Genomic DNA, 21112 nt, shown 5'->3' with positions numbered 1-21112 from the left:
CCTTATATAGGATTTTTGATCCACTTTCAAAACTCTGTAACAGGGATGTGCTATTTTGTTTTTCTAGAGGATGATCTAAAAGCATGGAAAGAAGTTGCTATATTTTGTATTAATGTATGCAAGATTTTTCCATAAGCATCTGAGTTAGCATCAGACATATAACTTCTGTGCTGGGAGGGATGAATCTGTGGAAATCCATAGCTATTGCCAGATGCCAGTCTTGATCAGAAATCTGTTGGCTTCACTGAAATTTTGCATAGATATTTTCCCCTGTCAGATGACCTATTTAAATAGAAGAAATACTGTATAACAGTCTTACAGAAGTTTCTGGGCAGAGAATCCCTCTTCTGCAGTGGAGAAGCCCAGGACGAAAAGAAAAGTTTTCATTTATTAGTACATTTTCCTTTATTTAAATAAAAATTAATATTTTGAATGTGACTTTTGCTTGTTAAAAAAGATTCTTTAAAAAACCAAAGCAGTCATTGTCCCCAGGGGCATGCCTGTGTAGTGCTCTGCAAAGGTACCCTAGTGCTGTCTGAACGTATCCCAGTGAACTCCAGAGGAGCTCTCTCTCAGAAGGTCAGCCAGCTGGACCATGCGTTTATCTTTGTGCTAGCTTGGGGACATTGCTTACAGGACATGCCGTAGTTTGGCTGTCCCTACACCGTATGGTGCAGGGGGTAGCAGATATATCCTTAGAGAGTACCATACGAGAGGATGTTGTGATTCCCCTTTGTTTCAGCTAGCTTCCAAATCTAGACGATTGCTCATACATGCTCGCAAGAGTGGAGGCTTGCTAATAGTTACAGAGAAGAGACAATCTAAGCATATAGGAAATGGACTCTGCAGAGACATGATTTGGCAGTGGTTTCATCCTCTGGGCTGGCTCGGGCCTCCATCATGCTGAGTGTGCTGTCTGAGTCTGCGCAGAGCTGGGCACGTCTCTTTTGGGGATCAGTACCTCCTAGAAGTAGGACCTAAGCCAATACTTGCAATGCACAGTCCTGAAATAATTCACAGAATAAACTACGTAACAGGATGTGTTACCATCTTGTCCATCTGTCCTGGTTTCGGCGGGGATAGAGTTAATTTTCTTCTCAGTAGCTGGTATAGTGCTGTGTCTTGGATTTAGTATGAGAATAATGTTGATAACACACTGATGTTTTATTTGTTGCTAAGTAGCGCTTACACTAAATCAAGGACTTTTCAGCTTCTCATGTTCTACCGACTGAGAAGGCTGGAGATGCACAAGAAGCTGGGAGGGGGCACAGCCAGGACAGCTGACCCCAACTGGCCAAAGGGCTATTCCATACCATATGGCGTCATGCTCAGTGTATAAACTCGGGGAAAGCTGGCCGGGGACCGCTGCTCGGGGACTGGCTGGGTGTTGGTCAGCGGATGGTGAGCAATTGCATCATGCATCACTTGCTTTGTTTATTCCTTTATTATTAGTATTACTATTTTATTTTATTTCAATTATTAAACTGTTCTTATTTCAACCCACGAGTTTTCTCACTTTTACTCTTCTGATTCTCTCCCCCATCCCACTGGGGGGGAGTGAGCAAGCAGCTGTGTAGGGCTCAGTTGCTGGCTGGGGTTAAACCACGACACCATCTGAGTTAGAAATTAAAAGCAGAGTTATCAGAGGAGAGGGAGACACCAATTTGGTTGTCTGTGTTGCGCTCTCCCACCGGCTGCAGAGCAGGATGGGCACAGGACTAACAGCAGCCACAGACGGTTTGGCCATACCGGTTTGTGTAATGGCTGAGGGCCAAATATACTCAGGCTCATGCTCATTTCTGTGCAGGACGTTGCCCCTAGGCAAGACAAGCATCTTGTAAGATGAATATCCCACTATAACTGCCCTCTCCTCTCACCGGCGCACTGTGTTGGTGGGGAGAGACAGGCAAACCATTAGGCAGGGCTTTAAGATGACACTTTTGAAAGTACCTGAAGGCTTTAGCAATACTAACTTCACTGGAAGTCAATTAAAAGTCAGTGAGACTTGGGCTCTTAAATCTTCCCAGCACACTTCATACAAGTTACCATCAGTACTTGAAAATCTAATCTATTGGCTATGCCTCCATTGCACCATCCATCTGAGGATCTCTAATCAAAGCTGTAAATATCTATAAATCTGTAATACCTTATGAATTCTCAATATTGACTTGAGTTTTGGGATGTTTACTGTATGAGTATATTGATTTAGGTTAATAGGAAAAATAACCCAGTCAGTAATAAAAGCTGATGATAAATCGCTTTTCCAGGAGCGTGGTTTGGGTGGGTGACAGGCAGTGCGAGGACGGAAGGATCCTGCAGGCAAAGGCCAGGAGGTCGGGGTGAGCGGCTTGTGTGGCCAGTCCTTCCCTCACCATGGTGAGGAAAAGTCCAAGGGAGAGCTGGGGAGAGCAGGGTCTCCTTGGGAGCTTGTGAATGACTCGGCCGTAGCCACGTTGCTGTCGGGTCACACCAGATACACGTGCCCACTCTTCTTTGTCTGGCTGTTAAGTAACAACTTGGCTTTATGGGGACTGTTGTTATCGCTGTCACAAGCCTCTGACAGAAGTCCAGTGGAGTCCTTGCAGTTTGTTAGATAAACAGGGTTCATGCTCGGGGTGCTGATTCTCAGGGCTGCCTCTCATGGTGGGAGCAGCTGCAGGATTGCGCCCTGGGAAAGAGGGAAGTGTGATGCCTCACACCTGAGGAAGGTGCAGTCAGAACAGCAGAGGTATCACTAACTGCAGCACGCTTCACCTATATCCCGTGCTCATGGAGGGAAACATCCATAGGTTATCCCATGCAGCAGCTGGTACGCATCCGTACCATTTTGCCTGAAGCCATTCTGTAGACTGTGGGGAAAAATATTAGTGATCCGCAGGAGAAGCCAGGCTGCCTGATGGGGATGTAACGTTTGGCTTAGCCGCAAGACCAGGAGTGGTAGAATTTGTAACCAGAGTATGTTTTTTCTGGTCAAGCTCCTTGGGATATTAACTCACATTGTTCTAACTCAGTTTCTTGTCCTTGTGGTTTATAAAGCAAAAGAACTTTTTTGCCCTGTTAATTTCCTGAAGCACAGTGTATTGCTTTCTTGTTTTAAATAAAGCTCCTGCTCTATTTTTGAATAACATAATGAGTGAAAAATGACTTTATCCATCCTGGTGGCAGGACAGCAATTTGTTACGCTGCCAGCTGGAAGACCTGGATCAGAAACAAATTTGGGTTCCCAGGCTCCACGCCAGAGGAGCTGAGACATATTTTTGAGGTGATGTACTTGGACTCTAGGGGGGGATTGTTGACTGAACTGAGCTGCTTTCAAAAACATCCTGCCAGCTGAGCCACAAAACTCTGCTGGTCTTTGCCTCAAAATGGACAGGTCTCCTGCCCCGCACTGCGCAGCAGTTAGGAAGTGCTCCCAGGAGCTGGAAGTGCAGGTGAAGAATTCAGGATACTTTGAGCAGAAATCAAGTTCCTGCATGTATGTTCACCCTTATTTATCAGTTATTATTATTATTGCATCGATATACGTGACAAGGAGGTCACGTATAACGGTGAGTGTAGGTTGTTGGAGGGGGGTTGCCCTTTTCACATGGGGCCAGAGCTGAAACCTGAGTACAAGATGATGCAAGGCCATCGCTTCCCATATCACCACCCTGGACTCGACCTAGCCCCATGCCGCTCTCTGGCAGCACTCTCTCTCTGTCCCTTCCTCATAGCCCTTCCCACCACGCTCCACAGTCCTTCCTTATCTCCCAGACCATTTCCACCTTGGCCGTGCTCCTGCTGTTGTAGGCAGGTGCCAGGTGTAAGCCAGAGGCTGCAACCTGCACCGGAGCACCCCTGAGAAGTTTGGTAACTCTGAAGCTGCAGCTTTTTTAAAGGACTGAACCTGCATAGGACCTGATCCATTACAGCTTGTGTCTGTGTGAGGCAGCATCTTCCAGCTGCTGTTCTCTCCATGGATAAAGATATCGTCAGCTGGAATGATCTGCTTCCACGTTTTGTATGGACATATTAAGTGCTTGGAAAAGCTCCAGGTACTTCAAGTGAGACTATAAAGGGAAAACTACAGAGTGAGACTACAAGGGAAAGCATGTTGTTAGGATCATGTTAGTGAAAAAGAACACCCTTTCTGCTATCTGGGTAGACACAATATTGATAATTATGACTCTATGATTAGATGGTCATTGATAGGTATGTTTATGTATTATGTTTTATTGTTTATGTATACCTGTAGTTACTTCAAAGAATGAAATACAGAATTAAGTGTATTGGTAGCACTGTCTGAGCAGTAGAAAGGCACTATAAAATCAAGTGAAGTCTGCATAGACGTGAGTCACGTGTCCTAGATATACAATAATTATCATAATACAAGAAATAGGGGTTTCAAATAAAGCTATCAGGTGGCAAGTTCAGAGCAAAGGAAGAACTTTTTTCACACAGTCAATAGTTAAAACATGGAACTCCTTGCTACAGGCTGTTGTTGATGCTGAAGCTTACATGAACCTTTTAAGACAAGTTGATAGAAGAAAAAGTATCTTCGGCTTATAGCGTAACACAGCATCTAATTGCATCTTTAGCTGAAGCTTTTAAGCAGCACGTCTCTGTAAACACAGAAGAATGCTGTAGGGCATCCCTGTGCATTTGCTGTGCTCTTCCTTAGGACGTGGCTGGAACCAGGACGTGGGCAAGAGGAGCTTTGGTCTGACCATCTTCTTCAACTCTTACAGTAAAGGCTAAATGCAGTTATGTGACAGGGGCATAAAAAGAGAAATAAAGGTAGAGGGTTGGATGCTGATTTAGTTAGTACTGGCATAAATCCAAGGGTGCAATCAAATTCTGCATGAGAGCCACAGTGTGCGGTGGTACCTGAGAGCAGTTTCAGCCCACCTCCCTAAGGACTGTGCAGGCACCTGTATTGCACTTTCCACTCAATAAGGCAAGCACAGGCATAAATTTCCATCTGGCCACTTTCAAGATCTTATTCCATCTGCCTGACCTATGAAAGAAGAAACCCTGCTCAAGTAGTACCTGTTAACTTCAGAAAGGACCCCCTCTGGGTACTTGACAACTAAAATCCCAGTCTTGAAGAAACTTGAGCCACTTGAGATTTGCCATGGCATGCATGCACACACACCTCCCTGCGCACACGTGCTTGCTCATGGGGACTAGCTGCTTGACAGGGGCTGTTCTGCAAGTCCGGAGGGGTTTGTAGATGCCAAGTCAGAATGTACATGTGTGTTAGGAGAGCCACCAAAAAAATCCAGTAAAAGTACACAGTCCTTCTCCAAATCCAGTGGTGCGCTCCTAAGTGGCCAGATTTGCCTTATTGTCCTCTTATCTCCCTGTTGTCTCTTGAACTTGGCTGATAAGCATTTGAGGTGTGTTGACCCTGGCTGGATGCCAGGTGCCCACCAAAGCCGCTGTATTACTCCTCCTCCTCAGCTGGACAGGGGAGAGAAAATATAATGAAAGGCTCGTGGGTCAAGATAAGGACAGGGAGAGATCACTCACCAATTACCATCATGGGCAAAACAGACTCGAGTTGGGGAAATTAATTTAATTTATTGCCAATCAAAAGTCAGAGTAGGGTAATGAGAAATAAAATCCAATCTTAAAACACCTTCTCCCCACCTCTCCCTTCTTCCCAGGCTCAACTTCACTCCCAATTTCTCTCCCTCCTTCCCCGCAGTGGCACAGAGGGATGGGGAATGGGGGTTGTGGTCAGTTCATCACACGTTGTCTCTGCTGCTCCTTCCTCCTCAGGGGAGGACTCCTCACACTCTTCCCCTGCTCCAGCGTGGGGTCCCTCCCACGGGAGACAGTCCTCCACGAACTTCTCCAGCATGAGTCCTTCCCATGGGCTGTAGTTCTTCACGAACGGCTCCAGCATGGGTCCCTTCCATGGGGTGGAGTCCTTCAGGAACAGACTGCTCCAGCGTGGGTCCCCCACAAGGTCACAAGTCCTGCCAGGAGCCTGCTCCAGTGTGGGCTCCTCTCTTTCCACGGGTCCACAGGTCCTGCCGGGAGCCAGCTCCAGCATGGGCTTCCCACAGGGTCACAGTCTCCTTTGGGCACATCCACTTGCTGCACCATTAACCTCCATGGGCTGCAGGTGGACAGCCTGCCTCCCCATGGTCTTCACCACTGGCTTGCAGAATCTCTGCCCTGGTGCCTGGAGCACCTCCTCCCCCTCCTTCTTCACTGACCTTGGTGCCTGCAGAGTTGTTGCTCTCACATACTCTTACTCCTCTCCACCAGCTACTGTTCCCCAGCAGGTTTTATTTTCCCCTTCTTAAGTATGTTATCACAGAGGAGCTACCACTGTTGCTGGTTGGCTCAGCCTTGGCCAGTGGCTCTGTCGGACACAGGGCAAGCCTCTAGCAGCTTCTCACAGAAGCCACCCCTGTAGTCCCCCCTGCTACCAAAACCTTGCTAGGCAAACCCAATACAGCATTTTGAGGCAGAGACAGTTGCTCTTCCTTTGCTTGCTCAGTACCTTACAACACGGGCTCTTGGTCCATAGCTAGGGAGCACGTGCCAGGATTACTTTCCCAGAGCAGCTCGTGTGGCAGGGACCCCTCCCCGTGCTGGATTTGTGGAGAGTCTCCAGACAGTGTCTTTAGGCCCAGCTGCAGTCCCACGCTTCATGCGTGAGTGCAGCATGTCTCTGGCTCCCTAAATCTGATGGGTGTGTGTGAGAATCCAGAGCCAACCATGGCTGTGTATAAGGAGTGTGCAAGACCAGCGCTGTGGCAGAAGAGCAAGCATAAGTTACTGATGGCAGTGCTTGTTCAAGCCCATTTGTTTTGCCTTCTCCAATACTGCACTAGTTGTGACAATACAAAGAAATAAGTAAAAGTAAGGGTAATAAATGTATTATTCTCTGGCCTCATCTGGCCAGTGCTTACGGACTTTCTCACTCTGCGAAGTTGCGTTCTCCCGCTGACTACCCTGTAGCTACTGGAGTGTATAAATGTTAACTTTCTTTGGATTGGGACCTGCATGTGGTAGTAGATGAATAGAGAAGCCACAGCTTTTCCTTTGAGTTGAATATATGAGTTTTTCGCTTTGCGAACATCTGAATTTGCTGTTTTCTGGTAAGAAATTTCTATACTTTGTGGCAATGATATGACCAAAGCACAGAGGAGCCCAGCCTTCCTGACAGATGGGCACACACTGACGTCTTGGGAGCCATGAGATTATGTGGTTTGGAGAGCCGAGGGGGAGGAGGAGTTGCACGAGCAGTTTTCCAGTAGAGGGAACAGCTGTGCATGGCTTTGGATTGGGCTGAGTTTGCCCTGGTACCCAGCGTGATCCAGCTGCCTTCACCTCAGCGACATTCACTGGCCCCAGGGCGGTGGTGAGGATTACCTGGTCGCCCGTGCTGGCTGTGCGCCCTACCCACGGCATGGGAGTCTCACGTGAATTTGCTGAGACTGGTGTCTCAAGACCCCCAGGTGACCTCTCAGGGCAAAGCCATCCATGGCACCCTCAACCAGATTAGTGGCACTGACCAGTCAAGAGATTCACTGTCAGTCACAGCTAAGGGTTGACTATTGCACGGTTAAAAGCTGTACCGTCAGTTTGCTTGCTCATCCTCCCCCAGATTTGGCATTCCTCTGATTTTGCAGCCAACTGTAGGTTGTTTTTATTTGGACCAAATCATGCCTTGGGGCAAAACTGACATCACTGCTGGGCCTCATTAGGGAAATGAGGAGCAGGGTGTGGGGAGCCGGCTGCAGGAAGCGCCTCTGTTTCCCACCACTGAACTGGGAGCCGAACTCCGCTCACCAGACAGGTTAGTGGGGTCCGGCATGTGACGGGGTTTCAAAGCAGCCCTTTGCCAACACCCTTCAGCTACGAGAGGCTCAGGAATCTCATCAGGTGGAGAGCTTTTGATAAGTTAAGACTTGCATGCTATGTGGTGTAGGCTGCTCCCTTGCTGTCTGGTGTTTGTTGGGGGATTTGGGTGGGTTTTTTTAATCATCATTTTAAAGAGCAGTACTAACAGGGCAACAGGGTTTCTGTGTGTCTCTGGTAAATTCAAAATCGTGGATGTAAATAAGTGAAGACTCATCACATGGTTGTCAGTAGGTGGTAGAGTCCTTTTCTTCAAGTAGTGCAGTTCTTACTCTGCTTAGTTAATAGCGTTTTCAGCTTGGAAGAGAGAGAGTGATTAGTGAAAATTGCAATGATTATTTCATTTGCAAACTTCCTTTGCTAGCCCCTTTTTTTTCTTGTGTTCAGATATCACTATGATGTTGCCTTATGTCTCCCACGCTTTACCTTGTTTTATACCTTACACAGTGACTGGACTTTAGCTATGTAATTCCTGGCTTTCCCTTTTATCTAGTTGTTTCCAACCTTTGCAGCTGGGTTCTGAAACCAGAGGTGTGAGTAACGTTTTTGAACTGAATATCAGGCACGTCGTATAAGACGGTATCTTTAATGTCACTTTGTGGTTGCTACTTCAACATGCAACGAGTTACTAAAGTTAAAGTTAACGTGTAAATATTGTGAGCAATTTATCTTCCAAAGAAAAGTACTGTTTGAAGAGAGCCAGTGCCTGTTCCAGCCACCCCAGCAGCAAACACCACCGCTCGTGCTGCTAACATTGAACTATTACCTGTCTCTTATTTCATGCTAAATGGGATAACAAAAGTATTCTTAGAAATGGGCTGTTTCTAAACATATCAGAAGCTTGTTTGGTCCAGCACCTAAAAAAATGAAAGTGTGTTTTTTAAAGTCCTCTGTTTTCATTTTGGCACAAATCATAGACATTCACAGAAGTATCAATAAGCACAGGCTCTGAAGATGGGCTGCTTCTCATTAAACATGCGTATGTCGTTGTCTTATTACTTCTTTAGACCTGGCCTTCATTTTGAGGTCAGACTTTAATTTCTGAAGAGTATAATTTAAAGCTATTTATAGCGCTTCATGATTACCTGCAACTACTAATGAAAAAGACTTGGCAACAGAGAAATAAATATGTAGCAGCTGCAGCTGCTTTAACTCTAGTAAGAGGTAGTAAAAAAGAAGGCCTAAACGTCCAAGCGAGTTTAACAAGGGGGCAGAAGCAAGTGAAGTGTCTGTTGGATTGCAAAAAGTTTTACAGGCAGAAGCTGACAACACAGGAGGCTCCCGATCCCTGTATTTAAAGTTTGTCTTGAGTGGGGTCAGTGTTGTAGTGAATAATTTATAGGCTGCATGAATGAGCTCATTAGTCACCTTTTCAGAGCTTAAATGAGGTTTGCGGTTGTCATTACACGCGCCTTCTGTTCAACCGCACGGCAAAAGGACGGCTCAGTGGCTGGCTGGCTTGTGGCAGGACAGCCCCTCTCCTTCCAGCCTCGACTGGCCTTTGTCTTCTGCTGAAACCCCCACTCTGCTGCCCAGTGCCGGTGCAGTAACCTGCAGGGGTTTCTCCAGTGATTTGTTTTGTTTTGTTTTGTTATATTTGATGTTTGGTTTGATACTGTGTTGTTTTCATGTTGTATTTCTTTTTTCCATTATGGAAAAAAATACTGAAGATTATGTGACAAGTGATGTGGAATAAGTAAAACCCTCTACCTGCATACAAGCAATAAAACTTACTTTTCTCCTTAAACATGCTTCAAAATTTTGTATCGCTATAGCATTTTTTTGTCCTTGAAATGCTTATGGAAGTGCTAAACTGTGCTGGAACTAGCTGAACCTCAGAAGGACGCATAACTATCAATATTTACAGGACCGCAGGTTTAAAGAAAAAAAATTCCCAAGATTATTTCCTAACGCTTGGCTGCCGAGGCCCACTCCATCCTTGCGGCATCCTTGTGAGAAACCTGTGGAATGAGGAGTTTGCCTGCAAAAAATCTGTGAGGTGTCAGATGCGCCGCACCTCCCAGATGACCGCAGCTGTTAGCTGAAGCTACCTGTTGCCAAAAAGACGGCAGCAGTGCCAAAAGCCCCAGTATGAATTAATGCCCCAGTGGATGTCAGCCCATCATCATAACGAACTTTTGTCACCATGGAGAAGCCAAAAGCTACTCGCAGGGAAGCCCATCTCACAGGTCACGAATGCGGCAGCCAGGGGGTGGTTCCTGGCTGTAGCTGGCAACAGCAGTTGCTGCTGGGGTGTGGGTAATTCAGTTGTGCTTTTTTCCTGTGCCAGCTTTCCTCCTTCCTTCCCAAATCTCGCTTACCTGCTCTGCCTGGCAGCTGCTCTCTGGTTCAGCCATGGAGCCCGCCTGGCCTGTGGCTGCTGAGAGGAGCACAGGACAGAGCAGAAGCTTTCTGCAGATGCTACTGACTCTGTTTAGTCCTTCCACTGCAATTTTTCATTGCTTTCCATTCCTTGCTCCCTGATGTGTTTGGTAGGCTGGTATGTACTACTAAAAACACACTAAGAAGTCTGCTCAATCATTTTATGATACTTTGCTTGTTTCCCAAAACCTGCATCCTCTCAGCATCTCTTCGCAGACACAACTGCAGGTCAGCTGTGCTCCTGCATCACCTCATACAGGCTCGCGTAGCTGTCTTGTGTTGCCGCAGTCTGGGAATCTGGACCTGCATCTCACAGGATTTCCTCTGGGAACAGTGTTCAAGAAATGTACAGGAAGAGTAGTGCCGAGTGGTGAGCAGAGGAAAGCACCCTGGAATATCCTGTGCTACAAAGAGCTGGAAATCAAGCTGGGACTCAGTACAGTTGGGGCTAGGAAATCCACCTGGCGCAAGCAAATGGTCAGAGGGGAATAATCATCTACTAACTAGCTTACAGCGCTAATGATAGCCAATTGTGTTTAGCATCAGTTCCCGAGATCCTCAGTTGACAAGATGTGAACACAAATTTCACTACCTGTGAGGTCCTGTTGCAACTTCATTTTGCATGCATAGATACACAAATAAAGGACAAACTCCTGAAGTCTCTGATGAAATGAACAGCTTGTATTCAAGAAAGCTGAGGCAAGACTTGAGATGTGGTCCAGAAAGAATTTTTTCTTAGTTTTAGAAATTCAGTTTGGCAATACAGTTTGGGAACTTTATAAAAAGAACTTGGTTCTCCATTATAGTTTTGCCCAAAACTTGTGATCTTTACTTCTGTGCAGTGTTGGCTGCTGCTTTTCCTCCACCTTGCTTTTAAGAACAAAAATACAGTTGATCTCTGGTTCTGCCGATTACTTGTAAGTTTGACTTCAGCTGCCAAATGGTGAGTACTAATGTTGAGATAACTACAGGCTACATTTTGCGGCATTATACCTGTACAACAGATAGGAGAGTCTGTGCACCAAACCCCAGAAAACAGTTCTTTCTTTTTTCAGCCTCTACAAACACTGCAACAGTACCAGAAATACTGGCTTGTATTGCAGTTCATGTACCACCTGTGTTAGGTTAGGTGTGATTTCAGACCAATATAGCCACTACAGCAGAAGACTCCAGTAAAGATATGTTTATCCCGGCAACATTTTGCTTCCCACTGGCTGGGCTACTAAAATAAGCTGCACTGGCAGAAGCTTCCCTTTACCAGTCTAAGCTAAGTTTGTGCTTGGGGTGCTAGTATGTTGGTGTAATTACACTGGGAAAGCATCTCTCATATGGACCTGTTTTAATAAATTTATGTAGGACAAACTAGCACGCATGATACTCTCCTCCCACTGCACTCATGTACAGAAACACACTTGCTGGTAGCTTGTCAGCTGTATATAATTTTAGCGCTAAGTATACTCATTTTCTTAGAAACTGCAAGCAAGTGTTACTACAATAACATCATAAATGTGCATACATTATTTTATAAAGGAACTATTTCATAAAACCTCTGGATTTTATTGTAAGAAATTCTTTATATTTTAGCCTGTGGAACAGAAATGCTGTAGATAGATAGATACTTTTGTTTGCTCACACTTCTGACAAAGCTTCATATTGGCGTTCCTTTTCTTACTGATGCAGTTCTGTTTCTGTTGGGTTTTGCCAGCTGGGGCAAATGAGAACTTGAAGAATAATTACATGAAAGGCTGGGAAAATGCTTTGTAAATCTGATTCCATGGTCTCAAGTGAATAAGCAAAAGCTAGATCTCCTATCAGTAAGCTGGAGTAAGCTGGGCCTTCATTGCATGTGCACCTTATATCTTTAGCTAGTGCTTGGGGTGGGAGAAGAAAGGGGAGCGCACGCTCGTAAAAGACATGGGGCAGGAAGGCAGGGTACGACTGTGCTCGGAGCAGCTGCGAGGCAAGAGCTGCTCTTTTTCACGGGAACGAGGCACTGTTTGTCAGCCGGCTAGTTGTGTTACGTCTGTACGAGGCAGAGGCTCTGGCTGTTTAGGTAGGAATTCCGATATCACTGTTTCTCTGCCCCAAAAGTGGGCATAGCGCAAACAACAAAGCTAGGCTGGTCTGACATGGTTAAAAATAAAGAAGTGTTGATACTGCAGGTTCTGTATGAGGGACTGCAGAATAATGCCGAGAAAGTTGTGAAAGAGGAAACGAGCAAACACATATTGTATTCACGATTTAGTTTTTAATAGTGCCTGAAGGTGTTCAACATGCTTCTGCTCTGTACAAGATTAAATCCATTGCCTCAGAGAAAACAGAAGTTTAGAAATGGCAAGACTGACGGGGGACACCAGTCATTCTGCATGGGGGAAGAATGGGAACAAAATGAGATGGCCATTGTACGGTGTTAGCCTGAGATGTGTCCCACTATGAGGGTCTGATCATTGATCACAAGGGGCAGCAGCCCTGTCCTCTTCGGTCTTTGAAAGGTACCTTGCACATCAGGACCCTGTCTGAATTGGGAGGTTGATGGGTACAGCTGCATGTCAAATTATAAATCCTAATAAGCAAGCTTAGTTGGCACTCGCAGCAGACCTCAGGGAAGAAATTTGACTCTGATGTAAAGAGTATAAACATTGACAAGGATGCCAGTCAATGAGAACATTATAACCGGAGATCAGGTTAGGAATGGGGGCTTAAAGGTGAGGATAAGAAGTGCAGGTCTGTTGAATGGTGAGACTGGTGAGGTCAGAGGGCAGAAAGTAGAAATATTTAGCAAGGTCATGTGGCATGGTCACAATGCTAGCAAGGGAAGATGTTCCCAGCAGAGATGGAGATGGAGGGGCGAAGATGAGCTTTGGAGGGTTGATAAAGAGCCTGTGACCCTTGCTGTGCTCATTTTGCAACATGGTTTGTGGGAGTTATCAGGGATTCCAATCTAGAGGAGGATAAGAGATAAAGGAGTATAGGGAGATGGCTGGAAATCCTCATTGAATAAGATACTGCAACATCTGCAGCTGGTATTCTGAAATCTGAGTGGAAAGATTAGACGGTTGTATATTAGCCCACAAGGCTAAAGTGCAGCTCTGCACTGTTGGTACTTCTAATCAGCCGCCGGTATGGCAAATACTTTGGTCTTGATGTACAAACAGTTTTCATCTGTCAGTGTTGCAGATCTTTTGCTAAATGAGTTAGTATTACTCCTGTCTTAGAAATGGGGAAATCGACACCCTAATACATTTGATGGCTTGCCTAAGATTACAGTGAGTTACTTGATGGCCATACGTCAGATGTTCTGATGCTGCTGTAGTCTCTAAGCCAGCAGTTAATGATCTTTCAGTGGTGCCATGTGAGACTGTATTCTGCTTTCTTAAGTAAGTTGTATTAAGTGTTCCAGCAAAGAGTCAGAAGAAGCTGGGGAACGGTCTTCCCAAGAGGCAAGATATCAGTGTTTACCTCGCTGCTGGTGTTTCACTGCTCTGCGGGTCAGCAACTGCAGTTGCTGCTGAGCTCAGGGGTGAGCGGGAGCCAGCGAGAGGCTGCCCCGCGCCGCTGCCCGTCGCGGGGTGCCTCAGCAGGGAGCCCGTGCCAGCCCTCGCAGCCGGCCTGCACTCTGTCCCCCTGCTCTCCTAGGCTTCTGCGTCACCCACTGCTGGCCCCCGTGCTCGATCACGCCGGCTTTTCTGTCTACACGGCAAATGTCTCGCAGTGGTCCTTCACTGTAATCCTTAGTGTGGATTACAGTGCTCTGGGGAAATTCCTACCCACCATGGAAAAGATACAAAACTCTGGAACTGATCTTATTCCACCAATACCGATGGGGAATTTTGCCACTAATTTTGAACAGAACTGAGCTGTGTACCTGAATAGGATGCATACATAATATATTCAAGGTGTAGTATTCTTTGCATACTACCCTGCATCTCACGAGGCCTCCCCCTTCTCACTTCAGAAATACTTCTCATTAGCTGAATTCTTCTTGGTATTCTGTTTAAGACACTTGACTTTTACAAGCGATGGTAAATGCGATAAATCTCCTTGCTTGCCGATAAAGAGACAAGTTGATTCACTCAGAAAAACGTCTGAAGCATTTGGACTAAATTCAGGTGGGTGGAGTTATGACTTGGTAATTTAGTTTGGGTTTGAAACCAAAGGGCCATGAGATAAGAACTGTGTAAACTAATGGTCTGCTGACTGTTGGAGTGTTAGAGCTGGTGGAGTCACAGGGCAGGGTTGGTTACCAGCGGGTAACGATGATACTCTGCTGCCTGATAGGTATTCTTCCCATTCTTCAATCCAGCTGCTGGCATGTCTTCCTGAAAATATGCAAGAATGTGAAATAGCAGTTCATGGGGTAGGGGAGGGAAAGCTATCGGCAAAAGAAGGTCTTAGCGAGTTATGATAGGAATTTCTAGTTCGAGAGAATCAACGAAACGCTTGTCAGCCCTGCACTTTGAGAATGAGGTAGTTGCCACTCTTGTCTAAAAATGTGAATTTCGCAAGTGTCAGAGAGATTAAAAGAGGTAACCCGTGCCTTGGGAAATGACTAAGTATGGACACAGACATGCAGTAGCATACAGTGGTGATCCTGGTTAAGGGGGATAATATTGACTGTGTGGGCCAGCACAGAATTCCTGCAAGGTCTTGAGACAGCTGTCCTAACTTTGGTAAATAAAATGGCTAAAATGCTTTTCTTCTTGGCTTAGGGATAATTTCTGAGTCCAGGGCTGCACTGGAAAGGATCTACCAATACACTTGTATTTCTAACTCATATTACGTTGTTTTTACGTTTCTGCAGCAGACCTTTTCTATACTGAGAGGAAAATTAATTTTGAAGTATGCTAAATCTGCAAGCCTTGTTTACCCAGAGCAGAAAGTCCTTGATTTTTGTGGATCGGCTACGAAACAATTTCATGTACTTGTTTCGTGGGTGGACAGCCAGACCTTAATTCTGTGCTGCGAATCACTGAAGCTGCTCGAGATCAAGTATGTTGCATATGGGAGACTGTACATCTAGCTAGGGTTGTCTAGACTGGGCAACTTCTTTTTTGTTTTTAAATCAAGTTAGTTCCCTCCAACTAACTTAACTGACGGTAAGGTTTTTTTACTCAAGCTAACACTAGTTATGTCAAGGTATGGTAGCAGGGGAGAAAACACACCATTCTTCCTCATTAAATCAGGCCTTATTTTAAAGCAAATTTCCTGAGACTAAAGAAATGACTGTTTTTTTCCCTCGGCAGTTACTGTAGATTTCTGCAACGCGGTGCTTTACTGCACAGCGTGAAGCCAGACCCTCAGCCGAGGCCACAGTTTCACGATACACCGAGTCGGCGGCAGGGACCCCTCGCATTAGCCCCTGCTTGCAGCCGCCCGCAGGCGCGCTCGCCCCTGCGCTGCCCGCCCCTCTGGGAGCTGCCTCCGGCACGGCAGGGTGGGTGCGTTTGAAACCGGGCGACGGACTCTCCTAATACCGCAGGCTCTGCTCCGGGTCGTCTGTCGTTGGTGGGCTTGCAGGCTTTGCCCGCCTCGGCAGGAATTAATTGCCGGCTGGGAGACGCGCAGGACGGAGGCTGGTGGTTCGGCGTTGAAAGACGTCTCCCTGCTCCTCTCGAGGCGGGCGGGGGAAGCAAGGCTCCGGGGCGTTGATCTTTGGACTTCTGGTGCTGCCTTCGGCGGCGACCGCGTAGTTCGCTGCAGTTTAGCCGGGGTCGGTCTGGCCGGGCCTCCCGTCGCCAGCGGCCGTCACGCCGCGGGCAGGGGGAGAGACTCGCACAAGCGGGAGCGGCGCTGCCGCCGCTGAGGACCGGCAGCGCTGTCAGTCCTCTGCACGCCGGAGACTTCCCGCCTCCCTCCCGACCTCGCATACCCGGCCCGCCCCAGGCGAACGCCGCCGGCCCGCCGCGGCCCCGCCGCCGCTAGGCCCGCCCGCCTCGGCGGCGACCCCGCGCCACGCCGCCGGGCGGGGGCTGGCGGGCCGGGGCGGGCGCCGCCGCGGGAGCGCACGCCCGAGCGGGCGGCGGCGGCGGCGGGTGCCCCTCGAGGGTGGCGGCGGGCCGGGGTCCCCGCGGCCTGCCCTGAGCAGCGCCGCCCGCGCCGCCGCCCTCCCCCACCGCCGGCGGCCCTCCCTTCCGCGGCTTCTCCCGTCTCGGCTGGCCCAGCCCACGTTTTCCCTCTCTCCCCTCCCTCCCTGGTCATGTGTCGCCTTTTTTGTTTGCAGTGGAAACAATTTCTCGCTCTTCGGCTCGCACCGAGGCGGACCGCTGCCCGTCGGGAGCGCGGGGCGGGCGGGGGGCGGGCGGCGGCCGGGCCCCATGCTGGCGGCGGTGCCCCCTGCGCCGGGACCCCCGCGGCACCCTCGGGGCTCGGGCTGAGGCGGGGGGCGCGCGATGCCCGGCTCCGTCAGATGAAAGTTTGCGCCACAGCCATGAAGGGACCGCGGTGAAACCACCGCGCCCCCCGCCAGGTAAGTTGTTGTCGTCGTTGTTCGCGGGCATTGCGCAAGGCGCTGGCGGGCCCGCCTGCGGGGCGGCGCGGCGCGGTCCCGCCCGGCCCGGCCCGGCCCGGCTCGGCGCGGGTCGCCCCGGCGCGGCGCGGCGCGGCCCGGCCCGGCCCCGCGCCACAACTTGGCCAGGAGTTGGTGCGCGGCCGCGGCGTGCGCGCCGCCGCGTCCCCGCCGAGCCCGGCCGGCCGGCCGCGCCGCGCCGCGGCGCCGAGCCGCGGGGCCGCCTCCGGCCCGAGGTGGTCCCGCCGGGGGCTTCCGGGAGCTGCTCGGGCAAGGACTTTTGCCTACGCGCACGCACGCACGTCCCTCTCCAGAGAGGGGCCGAGGGGCGCCGCTGGGCGCGCAGGGGCGCGCGGCGGGGCGGGCGCGGGGAGAAGTTGCCTTCCCGGCGCGGCGGGGCCGGCGAGGGCCGGTGACATCTGGCCGGCATTGGCGGTATGCGCGCCGCCGGCCGCCCGCGCCCGCCCCGCCGGAGCAGTCCCGGTCTCCTAGCAACGCCATTGATTGGCTGCGGCGGCGGCCAATGGGCGCCCGCCCCCCGCCTTCCCCCCCCCCGTGCGACAAGTACAGTGGGAGCGCTGCGGGGGGGGGCCGCCCCCTGCGCCCCCCGGGGCTGCTCCCCCCGCCCCCGCCGGGCGGCGGGTGAGGCGGGCGGGCGCGGAGACCCCCTCGGGCCGGCGGCTCCGCAGATATCTGGTGGAGCACCCGCAATTGGCAGCGGATTAAAAATGTTCGCCCAACTGCGGGCTCTCATGTGACCGGCGCTCCTTTGTCTGGCGGCGGGGCGCCGCGGCAGCCGCCACGGGCCTCGTTGACACCCCCCCACACGCCCCCCGGCCGCAGCCACGGCCGGGCCCCGCCGCCGGCGGGGGCAGCCCCGGGCACCCCTCCCGCCCGCGGCGGCCCCTCTGGGAACCGCTCTCCGTCCGGGCTCCGCCGGGCTTCCCTGCAGACCCCGGCGGCCGGCCGGAGGGGGCTCCGCGGGGCCCGCGGTCGCCCGGTCACCCCCGGCACCCGTGGGGATCGCTGCTGGAGAGGGGAAAACAGAAAGAAAGAAAGAAAGAAAGAAAAAAAGAGGATGGTATGGTACGGCCCTTTGGGAGGATACTGGCAAATAAGCAAATTAAACAGAAAGAGAGCAGCGTGTTGTCATAGCAACAGTGCAATTAAATTACTTTACTGTCAGCCATCATATAATTTCCCTGTTTAGAAGCTCATGGGACGCAACTTCCATTTGGAGTCAAAGTTGAGTGCGCGGCATAGGTAGGCGATGCCGGTGCCCCTGGACGCCGGCGATACTCGTGTTTACCTTCTGGCTGTGCTGGACGCTGTTTTGAAAGCTAGGAAGTGGGACCTACGTAAGTTTGGCCTGCCGGTGTTTATATCTGCCTCGGTATTTTTTCCTCTGCGAGATACTTGTGTAAAACCACACAGGTTCGCTGAGCTTTTTGGTGATGGTGTGTATTAACGGGCTTCTGTGCATAAAAGTTCTGTATGTTTCTTTTTTAGTAATGGCTGCTTTGGTGTAAAGCATTTATAGAAAGACCGAGGAACTTTTTCATTTTTGCCCTTTTGTAACAGCTAACATAAAGCCCATCATTTCTCTTTCCCAGAATGGCTATCTTCCTCTTTTTTTCCTGTACACAGGAGTTCTTTCTGTTGTTACCTGTAGTTTTTTTGCCCTCCATTTACAGTATCAAGTGTGTGACTGCATGACTTCAGGGAACTACTGAGGATATGTTTAGATACAGGGAATCATTTTGCTCTTGTTCGTGCAGGAAGTTTTGTCGTTTTTAAATCCATTATTAACTCTTTCCAGTTTTTATTTCACTGCTGTTCACATCTCCAGAGCTAAATCCTGGCAGTTTTACTGTATGGAGAAGCTAAGGGAGCCTGTCTCCTGCTTCTGAAGTAGAATTGTTGGGCTCCTGTCTGCTTCTCTTGAGTTGGGCAGGCGCCCAACTTCACCCAGCTTCTGAAGGGCTCAGGTCCTCCCGAATATTACGGCTCGCAGGTATCCCCCCGGGGCCTGCTGGTGCAGTACCCTCCGCAGCTCGTCCCACCTCTCCTGGGCTGCTATTGAGCATCAGTCACAGCGGTCTTTCTGACTCTGGTTTGAGCATCACAGCAGTCTTTCTGACTCTGGTTTCTACCATGTTTGAAATACAGTTCAGCTTATGTTAAAATCTTCTCTGTTTACATAAATTTTTAAAGTGCTCTATTCTTCTGGCGCTTGTTTCCCTATGTCTTGGCCCTGGTCCCAAAACTACCGTGCGTTGCTTTCCCTCCTCCCTTCTCCCACCCTTGCTGGTTTTGAAGTTCTGCTGTCATTTCTGAGTTCTGTTGCAGCTGCGACTGTAGTCAGATTGGATGCTTGTCTACCTCCGCCTTTAGCCAGAGTGACTTTAATCTTGGTGCTGTTGTTTTGTCCTCAGAAGTGGAACAGCTGAACTTAATCTGAAGCAACTGGCCTTAAGCCCCTCTATTTTTTTTTTAAATTTTTTTTAGTTTACATGCTTGTTAAAGTGATACAATCGGAGTATTCAATGATTTGATACACATATTCCTCACTAAAGGGACATGTCTTTAGGATTTCCTGTGTGGGGCTTCATGTGCATGCAGAACTGAGGTGTATCGGGATTATTGTCTTATTCCATCGACTGAAATTTCTTCCCTTGTCTTGACTTTAGATTATTTTACTCAACAGTTGTGAATGAGCGTTTATGTGAGTCTGTAGTTTTTAAGACAGATGGCAAAAGGCCGAGTGACCAGTTAGGGAAAAGCTGTCAAAATGTTATGCAGTATCTTTTTGTGAGCTAACTTTTCTCTCTGTTTTTTTCTCCCCTTCCTTTGGATTTGCTCTCCCAGGAGTCACTGTCTAAATGGGTCCAGTCATGCCTCCCAGTAAGAAGCCAGAGGGCTCAGGAATTAGCGTTCCCAGCGGATTGAGCCAACGTTACCAAGATAGCGATTTATCAAAGGCACTTCATGATGACGAGGACCTAGATTTCTCTTTGCCTGCCATCAGATTAGATAAAGGGGCCATGGAAGATGAAGAACTAACTAATTTGAACTGGTTACACGAGAGCAAGAACTTGCTGAAAAGTTTTGGGGACTCAGTGTTAAGGAGTGTTAGCCCCGTTCAGGACATCGGTGATGACACGCCGCCGTCTCCTGCCCACTCTGACATGCCCTACGATGCCAAGCAGAACCCCAACTGCAAACCTCCTTATTCCTTTAGCTGCCTCATATTTATGGCCATTGAGGACTCACCAACCAAAAGACTGCCCGTAAAGGATATATACAACTGGATCTTGGAACACTTTCCGTATTTTGCAAATGCACCCACTGGATGGAAAAATTCTGTGAGACATAATCTATCCTTGAATAAGTGTTTTAAGAAAGTGGACAAAGACAGAAGTCAGGTAAGTCTGGAACTATGGAAACCTATCTGGCTCTGAAAATATTCACCTGCTAATCCCAGAATGTGTCCGTAACAGTGAAATGCAGAATACGCAACGCTGTCCCTGGTAACATAGTTCATTAAATTCAGAGAGCCAACATTTCTTTAGCATAGCTCATTCTGATTTCATTAAATTCATTGTCTAGACATCTGTAAGAAAGTACTCAGGGGGTGTGTGTGTGTTTTTTCTTTTCCCCCCAGCTGGTGTCTTCGTGCATAGTGGTTAAATATTGTTTTTAGTTATCATGCTGTGGTAATGGTTTCCAGCTATACTAGATGAATGTAATCATGTTATAAATAGGCTGCTTGCTGTTCTTGGCTTATACAAATGTATAGTGAAAGGGTATGCCTTATGTAAGGGTCCATTGCTTTTTCCCTGGTCTGTGTCGTAATCTGAAAAAACTTTTCTTTCTCTTAAACAAACAGAAGTAGTTCTGAATTTTGGTGATGAAGCTTCGTTCCATTTCAAGCAGGTTTTGGAGAAACTCTTCAAAGAGAGGAGATAGGTCTGGCATCAAAGGTGAAAGTTACCATTCACTGAAATGTCAGTCGTTCTCTCCCTGGGCTCGTGTAGCTTCTGCAACTAGCGTGGTGGCAGAAGCCAGGGGAGCACATTTTTGCTTTCGGATCTCTGTTGTTGTCGTCTGGTTTCATTGCTGAATCCTCAGCGGCGTCTGCAGGAAGAGGCTGTGTGCGAGGGAATGGGGAAGCGAGCTGAGTGGTGGAGGCAGTCCTTTGCATAGCCTTCTACTGTGTCAGTCTGCCTGGGAGCAGATAGCAGTTTCTGAAGGGGACCATCTCCAGAAGCAGTGGTCTGGATGAATCTTTGGCAAAGTACGAGTATACTGATAAAAATATCAGCTTGCAGAATAATTTCACAGGCCTTCTCACAGGTTGGTGAA

General features: G+C 48.8%; 1 protein-coding gene across 5 annotated transcripts in view; it reads left to right on the top strand.

The window, feature by feature from the left end:
• FOXN3 (forkhead box N3) overlaps positions 1-21112 on the top strand; it is a 214338-nt gene that overhangs the window by 59793 nt on the left and 133433 nt on the right. The window contains exons 1-2 of one of the 5 annotated variants that reach the window (XM_072866189.1): positions 16436-16708; positions 19616-20172. In XM_072866189.1, the coding sequence (XP_072722290.1) occupies positions 19630-20172 (543 nt within the window). In that variant the 5' untranslated portion in view covers positions 16436-16708; positions 19616-19629. Of the gene's footprint in view, positions 1-16435; positions 16709-17826; positions 18106-19615; positions 20173-21112 lie in introns of those variants that run through there. The other 4 variants (XM_072866186.1, XM_072866190.1, XM_072866188.1 and 1 more) reach the window with 4 other exon arrangements.

Source organism: Ciconia boyciana, chromosome 6, assembly GCF_034638445.1.
Source record: "Ciconia boyciana chromosome 6, ASM3463844v1, whole genome shotgun sequence".
In the NCBI taxonomy this organism is placed as follows: domain Eukaryota; kingdom Metazoa; phylum Chordata; class Aves; order Ciconiiformes; family Ciconiidae; genus Ciconia; species Ciconia boyciana.
Note: the sequence above shows the minus strand (reverse complement) of the source record. Positions and strands in the feature narration are given on the sequence as shown.